Source organism: Cynara cardunculus, assembly GCF_001531365.2.
Source record: "Cynara cardunculus var. scolymus isolate 2C chromosome LG 13, CcrdV1, whole genome shotgun sequence".
Lineage (NCBI taxonomy): Eukaryota > Viridiplantae > Streptophyta > Magnoliopsida > Asterales > Asteraceae > Cynara > Cynara cardunculus.
Window position 1 is genome coordinate 39,382,498 of NC_037540.1, and position 17,882 is coordinate 39,400,379.

The following is a 17,882-nucleotide window of genomic DNA, read 5'->3' on the forward strand; positions in this document are numbered from 1 at the left end:
TTGAAGTTTTAAGAAAATGAGTTTTATACTTAGAATCTTTTATGAAAAACAGACCAGAGAAGCTCTGGTTAAGCGTTGAACCAGAGGGGCTCTAGTTGGTCATGTCTTTTGAACCAGAAGCTCTGGTTAGTTCAACCAGAGGCTCTGGTCGAACATGAACTTTTTATAATTGTTTGTTTTATGAAAAAGGCTATCTTATTGATTGAGAGTTTATCTAAAAACCATTTTTGAGAAATTATATGAGTGAAGTTTTGGTTAGTACAACCAGAGGCTCTGGTCATGAAGAGCAGAAGCTCTGGAAGAGAGACCAGAGGGGCTCTGGTCCTATTTTGAAATATTTTTCAAGTCTGGTTGGTTCAACTAGAGGCTCTGGTCGTGAAGACCAGAAGCTCTGGAAGAGAAACCAGAGAGGCTCTGGTCTTAGGTTTTGAAAAGGTTTTGAAATATTTTCCAAGTCTGGTTGGTTCAACCAGAGGCTCTGGTCGTGAAGAGCAGAAGCTCTGGAAGAGAGACCAGAGGGGCTCTGGTCCTAAATTTCAAATTATATTCTAAGTGTGGTATGAAACCAGCGGCTCTGGTCGTGAAGACCAGAAGTTCCAGAGGGGATCTGGTCCTAGATGTCATTATATTTTAAGTATGGTTTGGAACCAGAAGCTCTGGTCATGAAGACCAGAAGCTCTGGAAGAGACCAGAGGGGCTCTGGTCGTGGTTGTCGAAATATTTTCTAAGTATGGTTTAGAACCAGAGGCTCTGGTCGTGAAGACCAGAAGCTCTGGAAGAGAGACCAGAGGGGCTCTGGTCCTGTGTCGAAATATTTTCTAAGTGTTGTTTGAAACCAGAGGTCCGATGGATCGAGAGACCAGAGAGGCTCTGGTCCTGTGTCGAAATATTTTCTAAGTGTTGTTTGAAACCAGAGGTCCGATGGATCGAGGCAGTATGTTTTTAATTTTACTTCATAAGATTTGAATGATTTGAAATAAACGTTTTGGTGATCCTCACCCTGCATTACATAGAAGGGAACCTCACTAGACATTCATGTCTAACCCTTATTTTCGTGTTTTCAAATTATGTGTACAGGTAATGATTATAAGGGAAAGAGTGTTATGTGAATTACTTCTCTATATGTTTAGCTGTTTTGGAAGCATAGATGTTAGGATGCAAGAGCATGTACTTTTGGAATTTTTGGGTTGTGTATTTTATACTCTTGTATCGAGGACCTATGTGGGGAAAACATGTATTCTATATATGAAATATGTATTATATGCAATGTGTGGATTTGGGGTGTTACAAAGATACACAATATCTGGTCATGTATGCTTCTCATAGTGACCCAGTAAGTTACACCGAAGCAGCTAAAGAAGAAAAATGGAGGGCTGCTATGAATTTGGATATAGAGGCCATCGAGAAGAATAAGACATGGGATTTGGTAACCTTACCAGCTGGTGCGACTGTCATAGGAGTTAAATGGGTCTACAAGACCAAGTTTAATGAGAAAGGAGAGGTGGACAAGTGCAAAGCAAGGCTCGTTGCAAAAGGATATGCACAAAGGTACGACATCGACTATGAAGAGGTGTTTGCACCTGTTGCGAGATGGGATACCATAAGAATGCTCTTGGCGTTAGCTGCACATGAAGGCTGGATTGTCTACCAACTAGATGTAAAAAGTGCATTTCTTTATGGAGTTCTAAAAGAAACCGTGTATGTAGCGCAACCTGAAGGATATGTTCGAGCGGAGAGGAGCATAAAGTCTACAAAATCAAGAAAGCTTTATATGGTTTAAAGCAAGTGTCGAGAGCATGGTATAACAAGATTGAAGAATACTTTGTTCGTGAAGGGTTTGTCAAATGCAGCCATGAACATACTTTGTTTACTAAGGGAAAAACAGGTAGTAGTTATCTTATTGTAAGTCTTTATGTAGATGACTTAATTTTCACAGGAAACAATTAAAAACGGTGTGAAAGTTTTAAGAAGTCTATGAAGCAAAAGCTCGAGATAACAAATCTTGGAAGGATGCATTATTTTCTGGGTATTGAAGTTAATCAAACAAAGAACGGGATCTTCTTGTGCCAAACAAATATGCAGCGGCTGTTCTAGATAAGTTTGGAATGACAGATTGCAATCCAATAAACAATCCTATTGTACCAGGAACCAAGCTCTCTAAGGAGGAAGGTGGAGAAGAAGTCGATGCATCTTTGTATAAGCAACTAATCGGAAACTTAATGTACCTAACTGCCACGAGACCTGACATCATGTTTTCTGTTTGTTTTCTAAGCAGATTTATGGCATGCCCAAGAGAAGCTCATTTCATGGCAATCAAAAGGATTTTACGTCACATTAAGGTTTCGGTAAACTTGGGATTATTTTACAAAAGAAGTAATCATGATAATACGATGGAGGGCTATACGGATAGTGATTTCACTGGGGATTACGATAGCAGCAGAAGTACATTCGGGTACGTTTTCATGATGAGCGGAGCAACAACAACTTGGAGTTCAAAGAAACAACCTATTTTCACTCTATCTACTACAGAAGCAGAGTATGTGGCAGCTTCAGCTTGTGCATGCCAAAGCATCTGGATAAGAGAAATTCTTAAGGGGTTCAATCAGAATCAGCGCAAAGGTGTAACAATCAAATGTAACAATAGCTCCTCGATAAAGCTCTCGAAGAATCCTATCTTTCATGGTAGGACAAAACATATTAAGGTAAGGTTCCACTTCTTACGTGAGTTAGTCAACAAAGGAGAGATTGAGTTAATTCATTGTGGAACACAAGACCAGCTCACAGACATAACGACAAAGTCGTTGAAACTCGACACGTTCTTGAAGTTACCCAACATGGTTGGAGTTCAACATTTTCAAGGAGCAAACTGAGTTGCACATGGCATTCTCAGTTTGGGGAAGGATATGATGAGTGATTTATTACTATTTCAGCACCTACTTGAACGGTCATTTTTGGATAAGTAGTTTTGAATAAGAAGTCTTCTCTTATAAAGAAGGCTTAAGAATAGGTCCTAGTTGAACTAGTCTTTTGCTTGTTTTATTTATTTATTTTTCTTGTACAACTCTATCTATAAATAGAGCAGGTATTCTTCATCAATACAATATTAAATCAATTTTGATCAAGCAAAACAGAGTGTTAAAGAGTGAGTGAAGAACCAATTTAAACAAACTCATCAATATCAAACGGATGGTGATTACCGACCGATTTGCAATGGAATTTTATCAAGGGTCTAATTTGTCCATAAGCCGTTGTAATTATTAAGGAATTAAAATGAAAAACCATAAATCACCATCCAATTATATCTCGACAACAATTTACTGATGATTCTTCGACGGTTATGGTTACCAAAGGTGTACCTACCACTTTAGGTCATCGTTTGAAGTTTTATGGATCGATTATCGACATATTTCATGTCTATGGTGTTTGTTTTGTCCTCGACGGGCCATGATGGTCCATTTTTCTTTGTAGTGCAATTGATCGCATGCGAGGAGTGCTATGATCGATGCTAAGGCACGGGCGACACTCCAATTTTTAGGAGCAGTTGGGGCCTCTTTTTTGTTTAGTCCTCTCCATATTCATATACCAAGATTAAATGCTCCCAAAACATATATAAGAACCAGAGGCATTAAATTTGTGTTTTTCTCCATTTGTAGCCAAGTATTGTCATTTTCATTTATAGTGGACTTCTCAGTGGTCTCCTTTACTCATGGTTTTCACCAAATTTTGGTTTTCACATGATGTTGTTTTATATCCATTTACTTTACTCTATCTTGCATCGAATTAATTACTTTTTCATTTGCTACGTAGCTTGTATTGGGAATCCGGTTTATCTTTTTGCATTATGCACTTAAAGCGTTCAATTGTTAAATTATCGGGTTGTTGCCCTTTTCTGCTTGGTTCGACTTTGGTTAAGTTGAAGTTGAACTGAGTTGTGTGGTCAATATTTGCAAGACGATCAAAGGCCAAAGGACATTCAACGTGATCCGTCAAGTGTGATGACCAAATCTCCCTACATACCGTTTCTTTTCTTATATATTACTTGTCATGCCTTATTCAAGAAAAACGACATTCCTTCTTTGAAACCCAAAAATTTACTCATACTTGAGTTGTACAATTTTTATCACCCGTTTGTCAGCTTATTTCTATTAACCATATCAAGAACTTGCTCTTACTCCCGTTGGTTCTTTTCTTATTCATGATAAAAAAAAACGTAATTAATTATGACTCTGATACCATATTAAACAAAGGGAAACACATACAACAAAACAAACGCAATGAAAACATGAAACATTCACAAACGTGGGAAGTGATTGGTATCCTCCCTACGCTTTTATACACATAAACTACAAAGAATAAAAATGGTGGCATTACGGTTACTAGCGACCCAACTTGCATCTAACTACTTGAACTAAACACACCCTTATGCATACGAAACTGCTTCTGAATCTTCATCTACGTATCGATCATTTGATTGTAAATAATCCAATACTGCACACGACAACGTTTGTTTTTTTGTTAGAAACACCTTTATTATATCCGTTTATGTACGAAAATACCAACATCATTGCACGTTATAAATATGATCTTAGAAAGATACCATTTGTAATGAAAAAAATCATGAGTCCCCATTTTCATGCCCCTTGTCACACCAATCATTGGTGGGATATGAAGCAGGCATGAAAAATGGGGAAAAATGATTTTTTTTTTTCCCATTGAGAATTACTTTCATGTTCACTCAAAGCAAATGAAGACTACCTTCAAGTTGACGCAGTGCTCTTAGCCTGAGAAACACCACTCGACGGATTACTCCGAGCTTGCGAGCTTTGGCTTGAGGAAGACTCGGTGAAGAAAACAACGTGGTCATCATCATCAACAAACAGCTGTAGAGCACGTGGCTTCGGGGGCATGTTAACATCCAAAAGGCCTTCAAGAATCTGTTCTACTTGACTCATTGCAGGCCGGGCTTCTTCATCATCTTGGATACACCAACAGGCAACTTTGCAAAGTTTTGTTACTTCTTCGGCACTGGCATTGCCGTTTAATCTAGGGTCTACTAGGGTAAGGATATCGTCACCATCTATAAGAACGTTTGCAGCTCGCATGGGGAAGAATCTCTTCTTCCCGTCTTCAGACTGTTCTGAATTTCTAGTGCCGCTTATGAACTCAAAAAGCATCATGCCATAGCTGTAAACATCTGCTTTCATTGTGATGGCCACTCCTGATAACCATTCGGGTGCTAGATACCCTCTGGTTCCCCTCATTGTTGTCAAAACCCTACTAAAGTCTCGACCAACAAGCTTAGACAAACCAAAATCTGCAATTTTTGGGCACAAATCAGTGTCTAAAAGAATGTTCTCGGGCTTTATATCACAGTGGATTATACAGTCTCTGCATTTCTCGTGAAGGTAAACTAACCCTCTAGCTATTCCTAGCGCAATCTGATACCTCGTTTTCCAGTCCAAGAGTTTTTCGTTGCTGAAAAGATGGGAATCTAGAGAACCATTTGGCATGTAATCATACACCAACAACTTGCTATTTCCTTCTGAGCAAAACCCACGAAGGCGAACAAGATTCACATGATGAATGGTGCCGATTGTACTCACTTCACTTCGAAACTGCTTCTCTCCTTGTGTCACGCTTTCGAGCTTCTTGACTGCCACCACAGTAGAATCAGGCAACGTACCCTTGAACACCGAACCAAAACCACCTCCTCCCAATTTATCAGAGAAATTTTTGGTTGCTGTTTGTAGATCTCTATAAACGAATGATATCAACGATCCCTCCACTGCTGTTTTCCCAACAGATCTCTTGTTTCTATGTATTAGAAATAAAATCAGACCCAAGATTAACACCAAGCCGACAACTGAACCAACAACCGCACCTATAATGACTCCGTTATTCTTCTTTTGGCTTGGAAGATCTTTGGAAGCAACTTTGACATAGATTGTTGTCGCATTGTCGTTGTCGTCTGAAAGATTCAAGAGTTCTCCATTCCAAATTGAACACCCATTGTTGTCATAAGAGTAAGCATTACAAGAACAGTTATTCAAACAAGTTCTCTGACATTCTCCAGAGCTCCCAACAGCCAAAACCGTAAAATTTGGAGGCTTTCGATCAGCTGTAGCTGTAGCTGAAATTGGGAGAAACCCATATTTTTCAGAGGTCCTCCCACATTGTAGTTCAGTCTTCCTCACACACCCACCAGAGAAATCAGTCAGGCTCCAATTACTCGGTGATCTAGGATTGAAACCAGTTAAGCAATTGCAGAATGGCAATCCACTTTGTCGGCAAGAACCAAAAGCACCACAATAATCATAAACCTCACACTGTTCTCTTGGTTGAGACCAAAATAAATTCCATTGTTGGGAAGGTTCTAACCATGTTAATTGCTTAATTTGACCTGAAATATCCATTATGAATCTTGAGATAGTCTCATTATCATACAAAGAATAAGTGAAATAACTCTCGTTTTGGTTTTCGACATAGCTGAAATTGTAGATATAATTCGCCCTCATTTCAGGAACCAAGCTAAAAATGTGCCCATTCCAAGTTCCACTCGTCCAATACGGTGTACTTCTATTCCACCTAATTATATACTGCTTCCCTTTAGGATCAAGCTCTAAAGAAAACAGTCCTTCTGAAGGATCTTCTAAGCTTTTCCATGAAGTAAGAAGCTGTTTTTTTCCCGTTATATTGTTATAAGACATTTTAGCACCAGGCAACCATGTATTACCTGGGAAATCGAAACTTTGCCAAATATGCCCAGTTGAATTTGGACCATCTCTCAAAACTAAGTTACCATCATCAAGAAGAACAGCAACTACAGAATTCGAACTGGAGGAGTTGAGCCCTGTGGACCAAATTGGGGATTTTGACTCGTTTAACAGCACCAAGTTACCATCAATGATTTTCAATTCAGATTCGAACCTATTAGAAACAGGGGTTTCTCTGTTTGCTACCCAAGCTACGGTTGGCAGTATTGTATTAACCTTTTTATACCACATGCCTATGTAATAGTTTGAAGAATTACCTGCTTTGAAGAAACCCAACTCAAATTTTCCATCTTTGGAGATGAGTGTTTGATCTCCAGAGATAGATTCGTTTGCAGTGATGGTGTCAGCACCAGATGAGAGAGAAACGATGAGAGAGGAACAAAGTAACAGCAGAAACCCCATTACACTGCTGTTGAAGAACATGATTTTAGAGAATTTGAAGAAAAAGATGAATCGATATATATGAAAGCATCTAAAAGATTTGTGGGTTTATAAAAAAGAATTAAGCGTGTAATGTCTTCACAGATCTAAACCACAAAAACTTAAATTCATGCTCTGGTCAAGCTTCAAAAGTCAACCTCAGCACAAGAAAAATGGGTTGAAAAGTTGAAAGAACAGGTAAACCCATCTAGATTATATATATGCGTATGATTGGGGGAACAAAAGAATTGCTAATATTTGTTTGTTTATCTTTTAATGGTTTATTAACAGGCAGATTTTGAATCGTTAAAAGTTGAATTTTATTTGACAAAAAAAGAGTTTGCCTCTTAATGGTTTCAAAACCCTCCGAATGATTTTGTATCATAAGTCTTCCTTAATCATTCGACGTCCTAATTTCATTATAAACAGTTACCAAACAATTATATTTCATTTTGAACTATATCATGAGAACCTCTTAATCATTCTGATCACTTAATCATTCTGCACCAAATCATTCAGCAACTACCAAACAGTAGTTCAAAAATTAAAACTCAAGATTTAAAATTGTGTCTTTTACTCAAGATAGCATATAATATTTGAATAAAATCAATCACATAAAATCATATTGTATTTCAAATGCATATATGTACTCTTGAAAGAACGGTTTTTTAACCAGAGTTAGTCGTAATAGTTCAATAGATCCATACATTTACAACTAAGTTTTTATATAGTAAAATTCTGTATTCAAATGTGAATAAATATTGTTATATTAAATAATATAAAAGATTCATATGTGAATGAGTACTTGATTCATACGATATATTCTTGCATTCACATATGAATTGTAAAGAACCAAGTTTTTTACATAGTAACATTACATGTTTCATATATGAATGAATATGGTTACATCAAATAACACTTTGAATTTACATATGAGTAAATACTTGATTCATACGTGCAAGAACTGATATGACTTACATGTAATTATATTCATGTATTCGCATATAAATGTTAAGAATTAAGTTTCAAATATGAAAACATTCACATATGAATACATTACCGAACATTTAAAATTCAATATGCATGTCAATAAATCTCTAAACCCTTCAAATTAAGTTTGTTATATAATACGTAGATCGAATTGTAAAAAAAATTATCAATATACATGTCAAATTAAAAATAATACAATTCTCGTTTTTTGTATAATTTATCTAGTTCCAGTTTTGGAAATCTTTAAGTATTTTGGATTCAAAAAAAGAAGCGGGTAACACTTTGAAAATGAGAAAATTCCAGAAAACCCGATAAACTTTCCAGTTTTGAGTGATTTAAGTTGCTAAACTGTTTTTTTAACAAATAAATCCTTGGACTATGTGAAATTGAATAAATACGTCGTTTGAACAAAAAAAATATTGGTAACTGACTATATTGGTAATCGGTTATAAAGTAAAAGGAGGGAAGTCCAAAAAATCCAACGAACTTGCCTATTTCAAGTGCTCTAATCCTTGAACTATTTTTAACATATAAACCGCTGATATTTCTAAAGCCGATTAAATATACCATTTTGACTAAAAAAGTTACTTGTAACCAACTACGTTAGCAAATTAATGTTGAAGTAAAATTAAAAGTGAAACCAAAATCGTTTTAAACGGCAAAGGGGGATGTTCACAACTTTTGCATGCTTTGGTATGACTAATTCAAATGATATATTCATTTGTTTAACCAGTTCATTTTACTTTGCTAATAATATGTTGATATGTCGAGAGCTTTCGCTTTCAGGAATTTAATCGCTAAAACTACGAAAGTACGTTAGGTATTTCCAGATTTTCCCCATGATTTTATCCCAATAACCAGTTTTATAGGTTACAAGGATAAATTCAATCGATTTTTGAAAGTTTACGGATTTATTTTGCCTCTCTCAGCCTCGATAGGCGCGTGAATTGGGGATGTCCATTTTGAAGGGTTTGGTTTGTTCTCGCATTCTCTAGAATTGGACCTTACTCGTTTAAACATGTATAGACTTGGGATTTTATATGAATAATTTTCTCGTAGGAACCGAATTGTTGCCCTTGGATGAATCACTTGCTTGATCCGACATTTAAAAATACAATGACAGGATGGTGAAAAACCAAACTTCGATGGCAGTGTTGCAATGGACGAACGCTTACATTAGTTGACAACATTTATAGGTGTTAACATAAGTTACCATGAAAATGTTAACATGCTTTATCATAACTTAAAGTATGTTAACGTACATAATACACTACACATATCTGTAAAAATATCAAGGCAAGTTCACGTAAGATTAGTAACGTTAGCATGCATCAAGATATTTTAACGTGAAAAAGCTACATATGTTAACCTACGTAAAAACACTCGACACATGAAAATATTAAAATATGTTAACGTACGTTTAAACATCTTAACATAGAAATGTGAACATAAGTGAAAATGTTAGCGTAAGTTAACATATACAAACCTTTGCATGTAATATAAACTTAATCGATTATGAAGTGCACAGATGCAGAAAACCAAATGATCGAACTGTTGCTCCTTCAAAAACCGCCACACGATCGATGCCTTTGACCTAAAATGAAATCAACTGTTCGGGTAATTCTTACAATTGTCATGAAATTTAAGTTCTTGCTAGAACCGTGATTTATATTATACTAGAAGGGTACTCGTGCAATGCAGCGAGATAAATCTCGATTTTAATGTAGTTTTTATGCTTTGTCTCCATCGATATAATACGATTTTATGTGGTTTTGAGAAAACGATAATGTTTTTATTTTTGAATGAAATATAAATTTGAAAAAAATAAATCAATATTAGTATTAAATTAACTATTTAATAGTTTTTATTTTTTTGGTGTAACTTCTTTAATTCAATTTTTTATTATAATTTAATTTGGATTTAATAACAAAGTAATTTATTTTTGGTTTAATAATATAAGTTTTTATAAATATAATAATTAAACATTCAGTTAGAACTCAATAACTATCTTAATTATATTTTATATTTTATATATTTAAAATGAATGTTTATCCAGTATTTGATTATGTTTATTTACAGTTAGTTACACGAATTTAAAAATGGAGCTTTAATAAGTTGTATTTACGCAAAATTCCTTGTAATCTTGAATTTTAAGTAATATGCATCAATAAACATTACTTTATACATAAAAAATAGTTTTTAAAGGTTTTTGTCAAATACTTTATAATATAATATAGATAAAATAAGATTTCTAAATAAATAGAAGAGTAAATTATGTTTTCCATCCCTGTGGTTTGTTAAAAAATACGATTTTCATCCTTGTGGTTTAGGTATTATGGTTTTCATCCTTATAGTTTGTAAATCATCGTTATTTCCATTCTTATAATTTATAGCTTATTATTGTTTCAGTTCTTGTGGTTTACAGCTCTTTACTATTTTGGTTCATTATACTTAAAAAGGTAAGAATTAGTTCAAAGACTAAATAACAATAAATTACAAATCATAAAGACGAAAACTGCAAGTTCTAAACCGTATGAACGAAAATTGCAGTTTTTAACAAACCATATGAACGAAAAATACAATTAATTCTAATTAAAATGATGACGATGGAATTTGGTCATATTGATGTCACATATTTTTGAACAAGTCTCGTCCATGCCTTCCACTTTCCAGTTCGACTTTAGTGGACCAACCTCTTCACCAACCTAAATGCCCCTTGTTTTACGGAAGCTATTTATATAAATATTTATTATTAATTAAATATTCAAAATCCATTTTAATGAAAATTAAAATTAAGTTAACAAATTCTTTGATGAAGGATTAGTGACGGATAACTAAGAATTTAATTACAAAAAATAAAAATCAGTTATTTGTGTTTTTCGGTCATCTTCAAGGTTATCGACGGATATTAATTTATTTATTTCTATTTTTTTATTACTATTTGCTTATGGTTACTGCTAACTTTTTAGATTACTGACGGTTTATCATGTACTTGGAAATCTCGTGTAAAACGGAAATTACTGTGAACAATTGGTGTCATTGAATTTGATCAGTAGTAACTAAACATGGAATCGTAATTAGTGGATTATTTTGAAGGAATGAAAACCTAAAACTAAACTAGAAACATGTATACAAGAACAAAAAGATTAAATAAAAATAAAATAAATCAATCTATATTATATTATAAAATATTTGATAAAAACTCTTAAAAACTATTTTTTATACACGAAGTAATGTTTATTGATGAATATTACTTAAAATTTAAGATTACAAGTAAATTGTGCATAAGTACAACTTATTAAAGCTCCATATTTAAATTTGTGTAACTAACTGCAGATAAACATAATCAAATATTGGATAAACATTTCATTTTAAATATAAAAAATCTAAAATATAATTAGGATAATCATAGAGTTCTAACAGAATATTTAGTTATTATCTTTTTAGAAAATTATATTATTAAACCTAAATTAAATTTCTTTGTTACTAAACCTAAATTAAATTATAATTAAAAAATTTAATTAAGAAAATTACACCAAAACACAAAAACTTTTAAAAAGATTAATTTGATACCGATATCGATATTTTTTTTTAAAAAAAATTATGATATTTTTAGATTTATATTTTATTAAAACATAAAAACATTATCGCTTTCTCAAACCATATAAAATCGTATTATATTGACATAAAAATAAAATAAAATAAAATACTGAAATCAAGATGTGTCTCGATTCATTGCACGAGTATCCTTGTTAAACCTAAATAATCCACTAACTATGATTCCATAAAAATGATAAGTCTTAAAAGTCCACAATTCAGTTATCTTTCCATTTTTTTTGAAATAAAGTTACCTTTTCATCTTCTTCATCTATTATGTATCAAGAATTTTATAGCCCTAAAAAGTGGTTTATAATTTTTTTAGTATATAATATCTACATACGGCAAATGCAACAAATAAACTCATACATCATCATCATCTTTGATGAGGTTTGAAACTCTGACCTCCTAGGAGGCCAAATTCTACAATACCACTAAGCCAAAGGTCATTTAGTAAGGGTTTATATTTTTATACAAACATCATTTCAAAAACAAATATTAAAAAACCCCTTTCTTTCAAAATTGCCCTTTACAAAGCCATGTATTTTTTTTTCGAACTCTCACTTGAAAACTTTATTTTGTATTTTGTTACCCAAATTTGTTCCATGTTTTTGATTTGGTCGACTCGATAAATATTGATCAAATGCATAAAAATTCAAATACCCATCTAAAGCCGAAACGAAACCACAAACACCAAAATAATATCACGCCAAAACCAAAATTATACGAAAATGAACCAAAACTCAAATAAAAATTATATGCAAACGATGTTAATGTAACTTTAAACTAATATAATTTACGTATAAAACACACTTAACACTATACTTTCATGTGACACCATACCATAGTTTTTAGATTGAAGCTAGCTCGTATGGGCAAGCAGCATAGTTGAGTCCATTAAAAACGATACTAATGGGACATGAAGTGATGGTGAAAGTCGAGATTATAGTACTGGTATAAGTGTTATGAAACAAAGAAACTAATATCATTACATTTATACTGATACTTATTCTTGTTGAAGTATATAAAATTTACATACGGTCAATAGAATAAATAAACACACACACCCTCCTCACCTTTGGTGAGGTTTGAACCTTTGACCTCCCTCCTAGGAGGCCAATGACTCACATACCGCTAGGCTAAAGGCCCTTTGGTCTACAGATACTTATTGTGATGCAACAATGTGAACTATAATAATTCATAGTCCGAATGAAGAAACCTATAGCAAATACGAAAAACAAAATAAAACGAGCAGTGTAAATAGATAGAGATCTGATGCAAAAAACCCAGAGAACCCACGAATGCATGACACTAGAGAACTCAATGCAAAACACGATACATGGGAAAATCATTGCATTCGTCAACTTTGAATTCTAGACCGAAAAACAAATATAAATCACTATAGCTAATTGATAAAACTCCGTTCTGAAACCCATTTTTTTAAGAAAAAAAGGAAATAGAGGAAGGAAAAGTACTAGAGAAAATTTAAAAAATATATATATGTGTTTTCTAAACCTTTTAGGACAAAAAGGAATAGAGGGAAAATATCATTTATGGTCCCTACCAAGCCAAATGTGGTAAAAGAAAGAAAATATGTGATCTTTTATCACAAAATACCCTAATTAGGAAAGGTGAGAAAATCAATATACGTGGTATATCTGTAAAAATGGCATATGTTTCCTTCTAGCCTTTGTTGGAGGGGGCTCTAGTGGTTTCATATATTCTCACATGATATCAGAGTCGATGTGTAACACCTAGAATTTTTAGACATTTCATTGCCTTTGTATTTCGCTTGTTATTTTAAACTTTAATATACCTTTTTTTCATCTTGCTACATCGTTGGGAAATGATATAGGGTGAATTTTTATGCTAAATCCTAAAAATAGAGGCAATTAGGAGGCCAAATAGTAGACAATGTGGGTTAGCATGCGGGTAGCACACAACTTTAGCCACGTAACAATTCGCATTAGTGTCTATTTACCTGCGGATATGGGTAAGGGCAATTTTTCACATGGATTTATCTGCAGGAAAACCCACATTCATGTCCATATCAATTTTGAAGCAGATTTTGACCTAGGATTTTGTCATTTTCTCACCCCCAACACTTCTCCCCTATCATTTCCTCTCTGTTTTGGAGATCCTTGTAGCCCTAGGTATGATTTTAGGGTCTTGGAAGAGTATTTCTTGGTTATTTCAAGTGTGTTCATTGAAAGGTAACCTCCTCACCTCTCATCTTTAACAGTTAGGATTTTGGGTTCTTTCCATCCACAACCATTTCCTTCTTTGTGGTATCTTTGGGTAAGGTTTGGAGTAAGAAGGGAGTTATTGGGAGCTTCATATCATAGATTTGAGAGTCTAGTTTGAAGATCTCAAGTCTTCAACAAAGGAAGCTTAAGGTTTGGTTTGGAGCCAAGATTTAGCATACATTTAGCAAGGTGAGTTCTAGTTGCTTGGCAAAACTATATATCTGTCAAAATGTATCCATTCAGGGTTTTGAACACATCCCTATGAGTTTATTTCACTTTTTTTGAGGTTTGTGAATATTTGTGCATTTGCATATTTGAGTCATGGAATCTTAAAGAATGTTTACGATGTGTTTTATTGGGTGTTTTGAGACACCAAATGATATTTATTACTTCAAATATATTTTCTTAAAAATATTTGAATGATTTATGAAAAAATGTTATTGGGATTCTTGAAAACGATGTGTTGGATTATAAATGATTTCGATAGATTGGTTAAACAAGTTGAAGGGTTTATTGACTTTGTTTTAGGTCATAGGTTGTTTTGGGACTTTATCCAACTTATGATTTTATGTATAGCGACACTTAAGCTCTTTTTAATCATAAGTGTATAATCCTTTGATAGAAGTCTTCTATTGAATTTTGGGGAAATTATGAAAGTACAAACCACGCTGTTTGGACCTTTTGCTATTATGCTCCAATAAAGTGACAACTTATGGACCTATTCATGTTATGTGTGCCATGTGTTTCTTACATGTTCGGAAAAATACATTCTTTTTTGGCTTATGAGGTTTACATTGACTTTATTTAAATAGTCAAGTGTGTTGTGGGCCCTATTGGCTTGAACATGAATTGCATCTATTGTATATTTGTTGAATATTACATGTTTTGAGTGTGTTGATCATTCAATATAATTCATGTAATTTAGATTGTAATGCATTAGATCCATAGGCATATGAGCCTATTGTTGTATTAAAAAGTGTGGATTTTTGATGTCCTTACTTAAGTCTAATGAGTGGTCACCAAGTCATGGTTTCAGAATTGGCAGTGGTACCCTTTTGGGTCCTATACATATCTAGTAGCTTTCGATGGTACTATATTGAGTAATATATGGAGCTAGGTCTTGGGGTGGTGCTCGTTGGAGCCGTATACAGGGATCAGTGACTTTTTATGGTGAAATTTATCTAGAGGCCAAGTAGACACTAGGGTCGTTTTGGGAAACCTTGTAGTGGTACTCAATGGAGTCGTATATACGGATCCATGACCCGAAGTAAACTCGAGAACGTTGATAAGTGGTTTACTATTGTGTTTCGGCCACATTCAATGGAATCAGTTCTCCTCTGTCAACAAAAGGTGTTGTTTTTTAGGTATTTTCTTACCTATGCCTTTGGTGTTTTGGATATAGAATATGATCTATGTATTTGATGTTTGGAGTATGCACCTTGTGCATGTTTTTGGGTGAGTTTGGATGTTGGTTATCAAACTAAAATGGGTATTTTGATTTGGAAATACCAAGCTTTGGCAAGATGTTCCTTTTTGAATTATGATTTAAATAAAGGATTAATATTTAAAGGAAATTGTCCAATTTAATTGTTTTATGTTTATATGATAAAACTATTGTAACTCACTAGGCGTTAAGCTAACATTTGTTTTTCGACATGTATACCAGGTCTTAGTGGAATTTGAGTGGCGTTCAGATCTTAAAGAAGTTTTAATAGGATGACTATAGAGATGACATCCAGTTTTGAAGATAGCAGATTTCATGTTCTAATAACCACCGAGACATTCTAATTCAGTTTCGGAATTAAAGAGTTCATGACTTACTTTGATAAATATCTTGCTCTCTGTCTCATCTGAAATTGATGTATTTGTTTGTTAAAGTTGTCTTATCATTTAGGATTTTTAAAGTTTTAACTTTTATCTACTATTTTATAAATTTATGGGTGATACAGTGTCCACCACTCTAGGTACTCGATACTTTAGGCCTTTCTGTACTAGTCCAACCCCTCATCCGTTTTCCCCCCTCTCGATACTCTACGACAATTTATGCTTGTTTAGCTTCTATTGGAAGGGACATGCTAGAATATCACATGGGTTAGACTTGGACTATTTCTCTTCCATATATGTTGGAACCCCCTTCTCTCCTTAAGAGCTCTTATAAAGATTAATATAGGGATTCCATATAATCTCACATAGTTTGCATACTATTAATGATGTGCTATGTTGGCGAGAATTCAATCTCTCATGATCACCAAGGATCCAAAAAAAACTTGTAGAAAAAATTGAACAATAATGTGTAATACAAATAGGATCTTAGATGGTGCTCATAAATATTAACAATGAGATGGATAAAAATAACAATGACCCAATAAAGATATACTAGTAAAAATAATATTTGACAAGAGGATTTAACATGGTTCCACTAACCATTGTGAAAATGTACATCCATATGGGAGAGCTGATGGTTTTTACATAAAACAAAGTTCCTACCAATTACTAGCTTCAATCTCTTCAACTTCAACAATGAAACTCTAACAACATTCTCATACTCTCTACATTCAATGAGGTTGGAGCAAAACAAAATCCTAACTCATAAACAAGTTATAAATAAGGGTAAATAGACCTAGACCGCGATTTAATAACTACCTTGCGTTTTATGTATCACAACCTCAGGGAGTCTTACACGACCCGTCGAGGTCACTTGGCAAGGTTTCATTCAACTTGACCCCATTGCAATTAGCGTTGCTCCTATCTTGATAGCATTTATGTGTGATCTAGTTCGTACAGTCTTGGATGGTATATCAAGGTCGTTTAAGTCACAAACCACCGTATCACCTAAATAATCAAAACAATCCACCTTGATACCAAGCCACAAATGTGTCAACGAACTATGATAAAAAAAAATACGATATATGCAACACAATGACTTATGAGCTGAATGAGTTTTAGCATTACCATCACCCATAAAAGTGTAAATCTAAAACATCATGCATGACATTCTCCATATGAAACAAGACCAATCCTATCTCAAACAAACAAATACAAACTTACACAACAATTAGTGTTTCCCACAATGCCATTTCATGGCACTAATATTAGAGCAACCTGATGTGTTTTAAGTAATGCTCGAACTTTGAGAGACTCAACACCTTCGTAAATGATAGAGATACTCACAATCTATCCTATATAATTAAATATTCTCTCATAATCACTTGATTGCAAGTTATGATTTAGTTTTGTAGGTTATTATTTACTCTCATAATCACTTGATTGTAAGTTATGATTTAGTTTTGTAGGTTACGATTTACTCAAGATATATATATATATATATATATATAGAGAGAGAGAGAGAGAGAGAGGTTGGTTCAAATACTAACCCATTTTTTGTGTTAACTATGCTAACCAACATCAACCAATAATGTTCCATCTTTTAGTTAGGTTCAAATGTAACTCACATATTAAGTGTAAGGGTATTTAGGTAATTTGTCATTTTTATATAACTCCCCACATTTTAATTGGGAGTTATAAATCTTAAAATATCACTAATTGATCTTCATGTAATAATGAMATGAAGTTTCACATTTGTTCATCTTACTGATTTTTACATTTCATTCTTCCTACAATGGTTTTGATATCGTAAATTTCAAAAAAATCCATTTTGTAAAGATTCCGTTATAGTTTGAGTAATATAGATAATCAGAGTAAAACAGATCGACGACAATGAGAATGAAAAAGCTAAAAGCGTCTACGAATACATTCGGAATTCGAATTCMGAAAGTGAAGAAAATGATCAAACCGTTCACGCACATGTTCACTTAAACGTCGACATATGTGTTCACTCGTGCACATATGTGTTCAA

General features: G+C 33.7%; 1 protein-coding gene across 3 annotated transcripts; it reads right to left on the minus strand.

The window, feature by feature from the left end:
- Nucleotides 1-4,231: 4,231 nt before the first annotated feature.
- Nucleotides 4,232-7,200, minus strand: LOC112524108 (G-type lectin S-receptor-like serine/threonine-protein kinase At2g19130). 3 transcript variants are annotated; one of them, XM_025133761.1, is made up of 3 exons: nucleotides 7,031-7,196; nucleotides 4,756-6,400; nucleotides 4,232-4,488 (listed from the first exon to the last, which is right to left on the minus strand). In XM_025133761.1, the coding sequence occupies exons 1-2, from the start codon at nucleotides 7,194-7,196 to the stop codon at nucleotides 4,758-4,760; spliced, it is 1,809 nt and encodes a 602-aa protein (XP_024989529.1). In that variant the 3' UTR covers nucleotides 4,232-4,488; nucleotides 4,756-4,757. The 3 variants fall into 3 exon arrangements, with proteins under 3 accessions (XP_024989529.1, XP_024989527.1, XP_024989528.1); XM_025133759.1 differs by having other exon boundaries at nucleotides 4,756-7,200; XM_025133760.1 differs by having other exon boundaries at nucleotides 4,232-4,504; nucleotides 4,756-7,200.
- Nucleotides 7,201-17,882: the final 10,682 nt, after the last annotated feature.

What these genes read in the sequence shown, in the direction of transcription:
- LOC112524108 (XM_025133759.1), bottom strand. Translation starts at nt 7,196, where the DNA reads ATGTTCTTCAACAGCAGTGTAATGGGGTTTCTGCTGTTACTTTGTTCC.